This window comes from Biomphalaria glabrata, chromosome 3 (genome assembly GCF_947242115.1).
Source record: "Biomphalaria glabrata chromosome 3, xgBioGlab47.1, whole genome shotgun sequence".
In the NCBI taxonomy this organism is placed as follows: Eukaryota; Metazoa; Mollusca; class Gastropoda; family Planorbidae; genus Biomphalaria; species Biomphalaria glabrata.
Window position 1 is genome coordinate 24,042,334 of NC_074713.1, and position 14,055 is coordinate 24,056,388.

The 14,055-nt window shown below is 42.8% G+C and overlaps 1 protein-coding gene across 3 annotated transcripts; it reads left to right on the forward strand.

The window, feature by feature from the left end:
- The first annotated feature begins 415 nt into the window (after nt 1–415).
- Nucleotides 416–11,406, forward strand: LOC106078243 (uncharacterized). 3 transcript variants are annotated; one of them, XM_013239069.2, is made up of 2 exons: nt 416–491; nt 2,089–11,406. In XM_013239069.2, exon 2 carries the CDS (start codon nt 2,371–2,373, stop codon nt 10,447–10,449), a length of 8,079 nt encoding a protein of 2,692 aa, XP_013094523.2. In that variant the 5' UTR covers nt 416–491; nt 2,089–2,370; the 3' UTR covers nt 10,450–11,406. The 3 variants fall into 3 exon arrangements, with proteins under 3 accessions (XP_013094523.2, XP_055880084.1, XP_055880085.1); XM_056024109.1 differs by having other exon boundaries at nt 417–526; XM_056024110.1 differs by having other exon boundaries at nt 419–531.
- The last annotated feature ends 2,649 nt before the right edge of the window (nt 11,407–14,055 follow it).

The following is a 14,055-nucleotide window of genomic DNA, read 5'->3' on the forward strand; positions in this document are numbered from 1 at the left end:
TCGATTCCGAAGATTAAGGATGAATGCAGTGCTTCACATACTGCGAAAACCCAATTGCGACCTGCATATTTTCCCGCTTCTAGCAGACAAAGCCGTGTCCTACGGCTGTCTATTTAAGGTTTTATTTCCCGTCGTCTGCCCCTGTCTTCAGTAAGGGCTTTCATTAGGGTCTCAAATGTGTGTCCCGCAGCCTTTGTTAAATCTCAAAGCTTCCTATGCTGCTTACACCTATGTTTTTACCATTCACTGCCTGGCCCCTGGTCACCTAATGATGTCAAATGCAAACGTTTTTAGAAAAGATTTCTTAAAAATGAAATCTAAATTGGACGTATCAATAATAGTTTCAGCATCGATGGTGTGCAAATATGGCAGCACTGAATGGACTAAGTTGACAGTAGAACGGAAGGGTATCAGATGAACCTAGAAACACATTGTTTATATATATAGTTCAAGATTTCGTATTCTCTCATTATGTAAACATTTCATGAAATGTAAACAAAACCCAGAACGCTCTGTTTCGCAGATGGTCATGTAGACTAGTAGATCTAAAATATAAAGCTTTTAATTGTTATGTAATTAGTCTGCACATCTGTGTGATTTATTGCTAAATTTCCGGTGCAATAACAGGACAATGTCTGAACCATAAATAATATTAAATAAGAGATTAAATGCAATAATGTTCTAAGTAGACTAGATTTAAAAAATTCTTGAGCGAGCGTCTGAAGAATTTCACAGTTTAGCAGTCGGTCTAGGAAATATCTGTCTTTCCGATATATCGTTCTCGGGTCATGTTAGGTTTGTCATTGGCCACTGGCACCATGACATCCCTGCTCGATACAGCAGAGTTTCTGGACGACTGTTAAGCTAATCCTGCTTCATGGCAAGCAAACTGTTTGCGCTACTCTTTAAATACGAGTGCCCGGCCGTTTGCTTTGCGTTCTTGATTGTCGCTCGATGATCCCGGGTTGGAGCCCTCCCCGCCCGCTGGGCTAGAATTTAATTAGCTTCATATCTGAAAGAAAACCCGAAAAATGTGTAAAACTAAAAAAATAAAACTAATGATAATAAAGAACTAGTCGACATACATGGTGTGTTCATAAGCCGTTGGACTCAAATCACTTGCCTATATTTATAATACATTTTTACATCAAGGTACAATCGTCGAAGATCAATAATCGCGTGCTGAAAACAAACCTGAACAGGCTTTCGCTTCTTTTTAACGACTTAAATGTTCAGTTGTTTGTCATGGGAAGAGTCCATCACTTCCTACCGACAGGTTAGAGAGGCCTGGCTGAAATACCTTTGACCTACCAACTACCAGACATTTAGGAAGACTTGCTTTAACTTTTCCCCGACCTCTTAACCTTGACTGTCCAACTACAAGAGATTGATGCGGCCTTTTGTAACTCTCTCCCTACCCTTTAACCTTGACTGTCCAACTACAAGAGATTGATGCGGCCTTTTGTAACTCTCTCCCTACCCTTTAACCTTGACTGTCCAACTACAAGAGATTGATGCGGCCTTTTGTAACTCTCTCCCTACCCTTTAACCTTGACTGTCCAACTACCAAAGATAGATGCGGCCTTTTTTAACTCTCTCCCTACCCTTTAACCTTGACTGTCCAACTACAAGAGATTGATGCGGCCTTTTGTAACTCTCTCCCTACCCTTTAACCTTGACTGTCCAACTACAAGAGATTGATGCGGCCTTTTGTAACTCTCTCCCTCCCCTTTAACCTTGACTTCCCTACCAGACATTTAGGAGACCTTGCTTTCACTTTCAGAAGTGATGACGAAATTGATTTGAACTTTAGATCATGCTGTCCAAACATAAGAACTTCCACCTGCTGACCTCAATCACTCATTTTTTTAAATTTAAATTTGTATACACACGACTAAGTCGAATCTGGTTAATCAGATCAACCGGTTATAGGAACCAAAACGATTTGACTGTAGGCCTATTTATAATGTTCATCTCATTTTGAAAAAGATTGTTGCAGATTGTATCTCATTGTCTCTAGGTCCTCATGTACTTTTATAACATAAGTTTCGCTAACTCTTTATTTATTTCTCCACGCTTTCTAAACAGGTCTCTGAGGTGCTGCATATATGTAATACTGATAAGAGAAGACTGATTTCATAAACGTTTTCTAAGCAAGGATCCTCGATTTTTTCAACTTAACAGTTAATTGAATGATGACATTGAAATTGACGTCTTAGCGTTAAAACACGGCAGAATGTAAAGTTACAAAACAAAACCAACTCTTGACGACAGGCAACTGGAACGTAGTTAAAGAACTTTGAAGACTTCAATGCGCGTGATTTAATCAAAGCATGTGTGCTGACACTCCTGAACACTGAAGTTGGCACAATGAGTTGGGCACTGGACGACGCGGTGTTGGACCATCACAAGACGGGAAGCAAGTTCTCCAGGTGTGACTCTCTCAAGCGTCGCACGTCACAAAACCCAGTCTGTTGCCGTAGACTAAATTGTTCTGGACGCGACGCCCTTGACCCCTTAAGCAGACTTGGAAAATTACCAAGCTCTAAGAGAGGCTCTCGTCGGCACTCATTGTGTCATATTATCGTAAAGAATGTTTCAGAGAGCAGCTTCAAATACGAACAGAACATCCGACGTTCATCCTCCTTGACCTCGTACCGCCGAACTGGCACGTCGTCGAAGAGGTCGAGCCTAAAGCGGGAATCAGGACAAAGCTTAGAAGAAGAAAAGACTGCAGACGTGACCAGATATCATCACATTCACGTCAAAACGCCCAGCACCGAAAAGCTAGCTGCTCGTACTGAAACCGCAACGAAAGTTATAAACAATCGTCTCCGGGTAATACGAGGTCGAGAGTGGTACTTGATCAATCATCGCTCCATAAAGATAGGCCAGAAGGATCTTCTACTTTCTGACAATGAATCTCTGGGTGAACTCAAGCGTCGCCTGGACATTTACGAAGCTGTGGCCGAATACACAAATATGTTGTTGGCTCTGGGGTTTCCTGACAACTTCATGATAGACGCCATCATCTACAAAGATGCGCTGTCGAAGAAAACGAACTATCTTACCTATAGGGAAATATATCAATCTGAGATTATGAATGGTTCTCACAAGTTGTCACTGCCCATGCACCAATCTGAGGTCATGGATGGTTCTCACAAGTTGTCACTGCCCATGCACCAATCTGAGGTCATGAATGGTTCTCACAAGTTGTCTTTATCCATGCAACAAACTGAGGTCATGAATGGTTCTCACAAGTTGTCACTGCCCATGCACCAATCTGTGGTCATGAATGGTTCTCACAAGTTGTCTTTATCCATGCAACTAACTGAGGTCATGAATGGTTCTCACAAGTTGTCACTGCCCATGCACCAATCTGAGTTCATGAATGGTTCTCACAGGTTGTCTTTATCCATGCAACAAACTGAGGTCATGAATGGTTCTCACAAGTTGTCACTGCCCATGCACCAATCTGAGGTCATGAATGGTTCTCACAAGTTGTCTTTATCCATGCAACAAACTGAGGTCATGAATGGTTCTCACAAGTTGTCACTGCCCATGAAGCAAGCTGAAATCATGAATGGTTCTTCATTGCCCATACAGAATATAACGGCATCATCGGAACCTTGTAATGAAAATGAGCCACTGTCTCTTTTGGGTGAGCTAGCAAAGTGTGGAGACGATCAAAAATCACACGAGGAGATTCAGCCAGCAAAGGAGACTAAAACGAGAGACGATATTTGTAATCAAACAAACACATGTGCTGAGAAAGAAACAAAAGGGAAGCCTGAAAGTCAGAACACTGGATTGCAAGAAAAGTTAAGGATCCCAATTGAAACCAAACCTCGTCGACCCGTTTATTCGAAAGTTTACTCCAATTCTGCCAAGAAGAGATCTTGGCAAAATTACCCGCCAAAATTATTCGAGAAACTAACGAGGAATACTGGTGTGGAGAAACAAAGCGTGAAATTTGAAAATAATCTAGTCAGATGTCATACATACAGGTCTGGAGCAAAACAAATTTGGTCAGGTGAAAATGAAAGAAACAGCAGCGTTGAGTTCAGACATCAATATGATTCATCGAAGAAGCGAACACGCTCAGAGTTCGAGTCTCTCTTCCTCCGCTATAAAAAGGGCCAAGAGCGCGACCGCGATGAACGCCCAAGAAGCACGTTGGCTTCGAATCCTGACTACGCTAAACATAATAAAAAATCTCCTTTGCGCCACAAACATCGTCCTGGTGCTAATGGCGAGCTTCGTTCAAGGACAAGTCGAAAAGACACGTGTGGAAGTGTTCGGGAGCACGACAAGCGCAGGAGGAGATACAGCAGCTCGGGCAGTCGTTCTTCAAGGTCTAGTGTCAGCCTCAACAGGAGGGGCTCAACGAGAAAAAGTCGGTCTCTCTCCAAAAGGTGCAGCGAATCGTCTCTTTGTGACAGACCTTCAAAGAGATTCAAAGAGGGTGTGTCATCAGAGCGGAGCGCCGACTCATCCACCAGCTCGAAACGATCCTCGCACTCAGAGAACCTGAAGAGATCACCGTGTACCTGCTGCTGTAGAGACGATCCGAAAAAACAAAAGAGCGCAGCCCTCGTACCAAATACGTGCACTTCTGATAAGTCAATACAACAAAGTAATTCAGACGAGGCTTCTAAGCCACGACCGCTAATCAGTAAAGTCGATGAGCCTCTCCAAGAAAGCCTCAGCGTTTCACCTTCCATCATTCCTTCTGCTCTAGACGTAAAGAGCCTTACGACGGCCATCGAAAACCATTCAACTGATTGTAACTCTAAAAAGAATACTGTTCTAAACATTTTTAATGCCGATAAAATGACAATCGCGACTCAAGAAAAAGAAACCTCCATGAAACAGGATCAGAACGAGGGTCAAGGCCATGAGGACAACGTCAAGGGAGCGTTTCGAAAACCCAAGCTTATTGATTTGATTCAACTCCAACTACCTCCTGCTAAATGTGCAAAATCTTCATGCAAAGACGCTTCTCGTTGCTGTGCCTCCATTTACGCTAGAATCCCAGCCTACACACTGGCCAAATGCGTTTCCGGTGATCCACGCAGACAGAATTTACAATCTCCATACAAGTGTGACTGTCATAAATTGGAGGAATGTAAAACGGCTTCCCAAGAAATAAACCAAGATTCTTGTCCCATATACAGGAACCCATTTACCTTCACCACAACGGTTGACAATGACCAAGAGAGAAAGATCGACCTAGATGTCAAGACGTCAAGTGTAACCCTAACAGAATGTTCGCAATGTCCGCCAGTGAAAATGTATTCTGTCGAGGAACCATCGCAGAAACAGTCAGTATTAAAGTCATCTAAAGGCGAACCCAAAAGGAGGAAGTTGCCTAAATTCTCTTTCCCCTCCATCTGCTCATTGTTGACCAAGGCGCAAACCATTTACGCCCTGAGTGAGCTGTGTAACGTGCCGAGGCCCGTTTCTCCTTTGCCTCCGGACGAAAGAACTGTCTCTAACATTTCGCAATCTCCAAAATCTTTCGCTGAAAAAGGGGGCGAGATTGTTTCATCGCCCCGTACACAGAAAGTAATCAGTGAGAATCTCGACGTCGGGGCCTTTAACCCCCGCCTTTTATCTGGCTTTGATGACTTGTGTGAGATAACTGTCGTGAAGTTATTCGGGGCGCCTGCTAGTCACATTGTGTATATTACGTCCACAAACCACGTGACTGATTCCGAGGATCTGTGTAGCCATTCGGTTAATAGCGTAGAAAATGCGCGAGGAGGTTATTGCCCTTTAACTCTTCAAAAACTATGTTTTATAATTATAGCTAAAAATAAAAATATTTTCGCGCCAAAACCAGTGCGCGCGTGCAGTGTTGGCTCAAAGTCTTCGCAGAACAAGAACTTCAGGGTAGCTCTTTCAGGCAAAAAATCTAGCTCTTCCGTAGTTTCTTGTCGTCAATCGTGCAAGAGAAATTTCGCAGAGGTGTGCTCAGACCGTGAAAGCTGCGGCGTTTTGAAATGTTCCAAAGAGACGAAAGTATCTATCGCAAACGTCAACAACTCTAACGATAGTGACGATGAGCCGGACTCGGATTACTGTCATCTACTGACGGGCCCAACTGACACCTGGGACAGATATGTCTGCGATGACATGAGCACCCCGATCGTCTTGAGCGCCGCCGACAGGGTGTACCACGTCAGCGGGTCTAAGTGTGAAACAGCATGGGCCCCAGTGAAAGGCTCAGACCTCCTCGGTTTTACTCCCTCGGATTTGAACTGGTCACGTGAGCTTATCCACGTTGACGCGCACGCTGCAGCGACAACTCAAGCGTCCGTTGCACAGCTCGTGAATGAAGATCTTGTACAACATGGTCAAGTCGGTGACATTTTATTGGATTTAAACTTAAACGAGGTGACGGAAGATATTTTAGCGCAAGCGATGGAAAGCGCGGGACTGTCTGAAAGAAATATCCGTTCTTTTCTGCATTCGGATTTTTCACTACAGTCATTTCTTTTGGAGGAAGCAGGGCCAACTGGCAATCAAGTCGAAGCTGATGACTTCTTAAACTCTATCTTCTGTTCATTTAACGACTGTACTGAAAACATGCCGTCGTTGAAGGACAAACAACAAGAAGCAGAGGTCATTGATTTCACCACTACATTAGGACTATGCGAGCCAGAAAACGATACACAATTATTTCATGAAAATAACCAGCATACTTGCCCATGGTCTCTCGATCTAGATAGCATCCACTACGATAATTACGCGCCTTACGATACTTTCTCGTCAGATCGCACGTGGTGTGAAAATCTAGAATGTGATGGCGCTATTAAGTCGCGCTCAATCAGTTCTTTGACAGAGCAGTACATCGACCTCGACTTTGACGAGTCTGATTTGATCTATCTTGACACTGGACCACTAAGTGACGTCAACGATCCTGGTGTATGCCCATCAACGAAGCAGGTCAGCACCACATTAAACTCTGAGCAACTAAGTGATGCTATCGAATGCCTGCCGGGAGGGAGCTCCGATGCTTGTCAGTATCCTCTCACGAGCCTTGGGACTGGACTTACCAAGAATGTCAGGAGGACGCCGAGCGCGCATGAATCTATAAGCGACTTGCGCGGTGGAAAAAAGCGAAGAAAATCGAGAGTTAGCGCCTCGAAAACTCCCGCTACTTGCAGTGTTTCTAAACAACTTAAACTTCGTAAAAATTTCGCAAAAGCTGTTGCGACCTACACTGGTAATAATGTCAACCTAGCTGAAGAAAGCTGCCTCGATGAAGATAAAACAGGTTTCAACCAAGATAAAAGTCATTGTTTTGTTGCTAGGACTTTGGATTACGTAAGACGTTGGAGTGATACAAAAGCGCCGACTGTCAGTGATTACATTCATACAGTTCCCTATGATTGTGAGAACTCTTCAAAGTTTACTTTATATAATGATGGTTCTGTAAACTCAAGGATAAGCAATAAGACACATATCAATAGTTCCGAAAACGATCAAGACAGCTCAGCTTCTGGTCTGAATACAAATAGTGATCAGCTGCCCACGGATAATACTTCTTTACAGTGTCCTGTAGTTCACGAGTTCATGTCTTCAACACAAAAAACTATTCCATCATTTGAGACCTACAGCGAGGCGAGAAAAAAGTGGTGCGGCTCGTTGAACGAGACAATATCCCCCACTACATTAACTACTTATTTCAACGAACAACAGCAAACTCTATCGCTATTCACCCAGCAGATGTTGAAATTAAGCCCTGGATTCCTCAAAAGATCCAAAAAGAACAGCCAATCTCCTTTGGAATCAAGGGAGAACCGCGTATCTACTAAAATATTTCGCGTCATGCGGCATTCGAACCACAGAAAGTCGTATGTCAGTAGAACCACTGTGAAAAAGCCCAACCAGTCTCGTGTATCTCGACCTCTAGACGTTAACAACAACGCCAGCTGGGATCGAGCTGAGACAGGAGGGTCCAAATTAAAATCTGCCAAAAACAGCAAGATTCAAGACTCCAAAAAGTCAGCAGCAAACGAAGGACGTCTGCAGCTGCCACGAGTTTGTGACACCTCATCCAGTTTTGAAAAAGATAGAAAAAAGTTGGAGAAGGCGACTGATAAATTTCGGAAACACCACCAGACCTTGCACCAGGCCCCCCGCACGCTCTCACTTTTGCAACGCCCCGTCTCCCCTGCTACTGACATGGACAGCACGGCTCACCCTACACCCTCAGACTTGAGTCAATTTCCGTTAATAAACAACGCGAGAAGCGGTAACGAAAATCAAAATAAGAGCCCTATAGACACGGTATGCACACTACCAGCGATGGCCAGCGCATCTGCGCGGGAAAGCTCGAAGGTTCTAAAATTTGTGAAGAGGCTGGACAGCCAATACGGAGACCAGCTGGCTCACGGCGACCTGGACACAAAACAGCGTCTAAACAAGTTTTGCAAAAGCTATCTGACACAGCACAGCAATTGTAAAAAGAAATCGCAGTCGAGCTCGTCGGAGACGAAGATGAGAGATAAGAGCGCTGGTTTTGTCCCATCTCAGTCATCGGATAAAATAGACAATGACATCAACATTCTTGCAGCTCACAACGCCATCGAACCTAGTTCGAATCTCAAACCCATAGGTGGAAATGAAATTAACTCTCCCGAAGCGGTTCCTGTAGCCGATGGCATTGAACAGTCGACCAATGGGGCAAATAGTCGTGCAGGTCATGCCTCAAAACAAAGCCAAAATGCATCATCAGTCAAAAAGTCCACAGAAGCAAAGGCCAAGCCGATCCCTAAGAAAACTCTCTTGCGCTCAGATATTGCCAGTAGCGTGAATCGCCTTGCAGCAAAGCCACCGTCGCCAACCAAGAGACTAATGTATAAGATTCAATCCTTCGAGCGAGAGTTTAAAAAACCGTTTAGCATTAGCGACAACATTGAGCAGAACACGTTGGCAAACGGCACTTCTAAACCGTCATCACCTATCACAACTTTAGCCGCTCGCGACAAATGCATCAAAGATGCGAAAAAGCTTTTGCCTGTAATCACTGGAGGTAGAGCTGACTCAGCGCCGAGGCTTGAAGTCAACAAACCCAAGTGTCTCCTTGCAGCTAAAGCCAAAGAACCACAGATAGAGCGAGGTGGGTTCAAAATTGTCAAAAATGTCTCTAAAGAGGAAAGCGCGTCCTCTAAAGCCTTCGACGAACCCTCGGACGAGTTTATCAAAGACGACCAACTTGAAACGCGACAGAGTATTATGAATTCTTTGACCTTTGGTGGGGGAGACATCCGGACCTCTAAAAAAGAGGATTCGAAAGAAACAACAAATCGGATTTCCTCATTAAACGTTCACAAAAACAACCCAAATATTGTGCTCCAGGATAGTCCAAATATTGTGCTCCAGGATAGTCCAAATATTGAAATCAAATCTTTGGAGCAGCTGAAACGAATGACAGACCACTCTTTTGCTATGGAGTTTCCAGATTACTTCAAGCACAGCCAAAAGTCTAGCCATTTGAGCAGACCAACAGAAAGAAGAAACGACACGATCATTAGTAGAAGACTGGAAGGCACCACTTCACGTGGTACTAGTGACGTGACATTCAACATACAGCGATCTATGGAGCAGCCTGTTCAAACTTCAGTATTCCACATCAATGCCAAAGAAAAAGAGAGCGAAGATAAACGCAATAAATTGATTACCGTTATTTCTCCAACTTCTAACGTTCCAAGGAAGTACTTCTCCGTAGCATTGCCTGATGGCGTCCCAGAAGAACTCATGCGTGAGCCTGTCACGATTCCCGAAGATAAGCCAAAGTCTGAAGCCGCTGAGAGTTTGGAGAAAGAGTTCCAGCAGTTTTTAGACGAATGCCGTGATGACGAAAAGGAGCTTCTCACAGCAGATGACGACTACTTGTCCGAATTCGACGACATCGACGTCGAAGACGCGAAAATGTATCTTTTAGAAAACACTCCAGACAATCAGGAACAGCGCAGCCTCTCTGACGACTTAAACACGTCATCCCCTTCCTTGTCGCCTTCGAAAATCCAAAATGACGTCAGCAAAGGAGAATTGGGAATTCAGTTGGACACGGTGAAAAGGAATTCCCCCATGGAACAAGGCGGTGGAGACGGCTCAACAGTCAAGTCCACCTCCATACTCCAGAACTTGACTGACGATAACGACTCTGATTGTGACATTTTCAAAGTCGAGTCCCTCACCTCCATAAAAAACTCCATGGACAAAGCCCTTAGCGACTCGTTCGATGATATTACCGAAGCCGGCGTCGATTTGTTTCAGAGCAGAACCGACGGCAGCTTCTGGGCAGACTCCCCTAATCCGTGGTCAGTTCCAGCACCCTACGCTCCAGGACAGAGAGTATTCAAGAAGTTGACCCCAATACAGGAAGTGCAAGAAGATGGTGAAGAAGACGCATGTTTAACAAGAGACGAGCCGTGACGCTCAAACCCGAGACCGTCTCACACAGGCACATAGTCGCATTCCTAAAAATGTTCAACGGAAATGTAAAATGACTTTTATCTATCAGTATTTTACTGTATGTGAGTACCTTAAGATGAAGTCAATGTGGATCACTTAGTTTCAGACTGCAGATGTGGGCTTGAGATATTAATTATAGATTTCTATAGTTTTAATCATGCTCATTATTAGTGTAGCTAGAACATACTAAATTGTTTTAATCATGTTTGTATGGAATGAATTTATTTTCGATTGAATATAGTTTTACTCACTTTGTGATCTCGCATTTTCAGCATTATCAGACTATTTATACCTTATACACAATATTTCTAGATATTATTTTTAGTGCTAGTAAGTTTCTGCTGTTTTGTGTCTGTGTGAGCATGCGTGAAACAAACACGTGATTAAGATAATGATATGTACGCATGCGTATACCTAAAGTTATATTGTGTAAAAATGTTTGTAAAATGTTTTACATGTTTCGGATGTTCCTTCAGAGTTGAAGATAATTACTTCCTAGTCCAAACCTCCCGCAGGACGACGGGGGATGGGAGCGGGCAGGGTTTGAACCCTCGACCATCGATAAATCTGAACGACAGTCTAGCGCGCAAACCGCACGACCAGGCAGCCATCCAGTATATCAATAACACTTTGAATACACCCTTACTTTAAAAAGTTGATTGATTTTTAAAATGTATATGCGTGTTCTGTGTGTGTGTGACTCTGTGTATCTGTGTGTGACTGTGTGTGTGTGTGTTAAGGTGAAGAGGTGTGCGCGAGAAAAAGTGGAAGTGAAAAAAAAAACTTGCAAAATGTTTAATTTTTAAGATTTACCAGTTTACAGCTTTACAGATTTACTTGCAGATGTAGATGTGAAATCAGATTAAGTTTTATGTTTTGAAAGAATTTAAATTTAAGAAATATATTTTTTAAAATCAACTCTTAAAATGTTTTCTTTTGGTCTATATTTATTTCACTTAAACTTTCTCAGACTTAGATCCTTCCGCGCCTTTCGGCCCAATTGGGCGGCAAGCTGTCTCCACGAAGACAGTTATGATTAACCAATCGTTTCTCGTGTTCAGTACGAGACTAAGGAGCCGAGAAAAATAAAAAATAAAGATAGCAACTAGGTTTGCGTAGGCATGTGAAGCACTGCACTTCGGAATCGAAGTCAATGCCATTCTTAGACCAGACCTATGAAATATGTCACTGTGATCTCATTTTTTTTTTATTTCCACCCTCTTCCTTCTCTATCTCTTCTTGCTCTCTCTCTCTCTATCTTCTCTCAATCTCTTCTTCCTCACTCTCTCTCTCTCTCTTTGACTGATTCTTTAATTCATGCCTTTATTTTAATTATTTTAATCAAAGCTTTTTCAAAACTCCTCCCCACCCCCCACCCCAACTTTTTGTTTTCCAGTGAGCAACATGATGAGTCTATTAACAATTTTATTAGAACTGTAGGTCATTATCATTTTAGTCACATGTCATTGTTGGGTGGGTCCATGTTAAGTCGTCTTCTGATGGGTTTAGTCTTCAAACCAGTGTTTGGCGTGTAATCGGTTTAATTAAATGGTCCATTTTATGGGACATGTATTCGGGGGACACACACATACACACACACACATTCATAACAAACGAATATTCACATTTGACTAGAGTAACACCTTTAGTAAAATCACTAAATTTAGAAAGCCTTTAGGATAGAAGACTTAAAAGTAAAGTAGCAATTATACATCAAACACTGAACCATCATCTTCAAATACAAAAACAAAATTTAATAAAATACTCTGAAAGACACAAAGATAAAGGCACATCCCTCGTCCCATATGCTAGGACAAATTTGTACAAATGCTCCTTCTTCCCTAGTGCTATTAGAGCATGGAATGGGTTGCCTGAGCTAGCCAGGAAAACCAGTGACTTGGCAGAATTTAAGTCATTGGTTAATATGCATGACTGAATGCATGACGCGTAGGACGTAATAATCTTCTTTTTTGAAGTAACGTCTGTATTATATAAGATAAGATAAGACCAGTTTATGGGGCTTGCATTCGGGGGACCATTTTATGGGGATTGTATTCAGGTGACTATTTAGAGAGGTTCTCACAAAAATATAACAAGTTTTAAAGGGAAAAAAAACAAAAAAAAAAAGTCAAGATTCTAGTTAGGAGGAGTATTTTTAAAAAGATCCATGATATGAGTGTTTAAAAAAAACAAAACAGGTTAAAAAACAACACTTCAAGAGAAAACAAAATCAGACTAGAGGGAGGTAAACGTGAAAAAAAAAAAGATTACATCGCTCACGGTTTTTGTTGTCTTGTAGGATGATGAGACCATCACAATCATCCTATGGTTGGACCTAGAGTCGAACGATTGGTGAAATGGCGCTCGGCTGATGTCATCTTCCAGTTCCCCCTTTTCAATGGGTAGACCTTGCAACCCCCCTCCCCCTACTGTAAATCATATGTCGACAACACTTCTTTTGTGTGTGACTATCAACCCTCAGTCCCCCTCACACACTTTTGTTTGTGTGACTATCAACCCTCAGTCCCCCTCACACACTTTTGTTTGTGTGACTATCAACCCTCAGTCCCCCTCACACACTTTGTTTGTGTGACTATCAACCCTTAGTCCCCCTCACACACTTTGTTTGTGTGACTATCAACCCTTAGTCCCCCTCACACACTTTGTTTGTGTGACTATCAACCCTTAGTCCCCCTCACACACTTTGTTTGTGTGACTATCAACCCTTAGTCCCCCTCACACACTTTGTTTGTGTGACTATCAACCCTTAGTCCCCCTCACACACTTTGTTTGTGTGACTATCAACCCTTAGTCCCCCTCACACACTTTGTTTGTGTGACTATCAACCCTTAGTCCCCCTCACACACTTTGTTTGTGTGACTATCAACCCTTAGTCCCCCTCACACACTTTGTTTGTGTTACTTTCCGACCAGAACACTAGCAGACGACAACGCCATGACACGTGCACGTCTTTCTTTGAGTTAGCAAACAGCACTTCTAAATGTGTACATCTTTCTTCGAGTTAGTCATAGCAACACCTGTGTATGGGTGTGTTTGCGTGTGTGTCTGTGTTTGTTTGTTCTTCGCTCCCGATTCCACTCGCCGTCCCCACATCTTATTATTTAGAGGAATATTAATTAATTTTAGTTTCAACTGGACAATTTGGTGATTAACGAACAGATTGAAGTAGTATGTGGATATCTAAACATTGGATGTTTTCATTCCGTTCGTTAATGACGCTATATAAATAGGTCTAAACGTATTATTACTTTATTAAAAACGAACTAATATTCGTTCTCTGGCACTGCCAGGATCGAGCTTCGTTAGAGAGAAACAAAATGCATTGTGGTCTCTTTAAAATTGTACACTGAGGAATTTTCTGGTGACTAGGCCGGTCTGCAGCAGACCAGCAGTAGCTCTCTCTGTCAGGCAACGAAGATTTTCTTAGGGATGTTAAAGGTCTTGTTGAAGGTATCTGTGAGGTCAGTTTTCATTATTACTTGATTTGATATACATTATTGTGAAGGCAAAAAGAGGTGTACCTACACGAACTTCAAGGAAGCAGTG

Excerpts from the sequence above, each read along its gene's own strand:
- LOC106078243 (XM_013239069.2), top strand. The coding sequence starts at position 2,371 with ATGAGTTGGGCACTGGACGACGCGGTGTTGGACCATCACAAGACGGGA.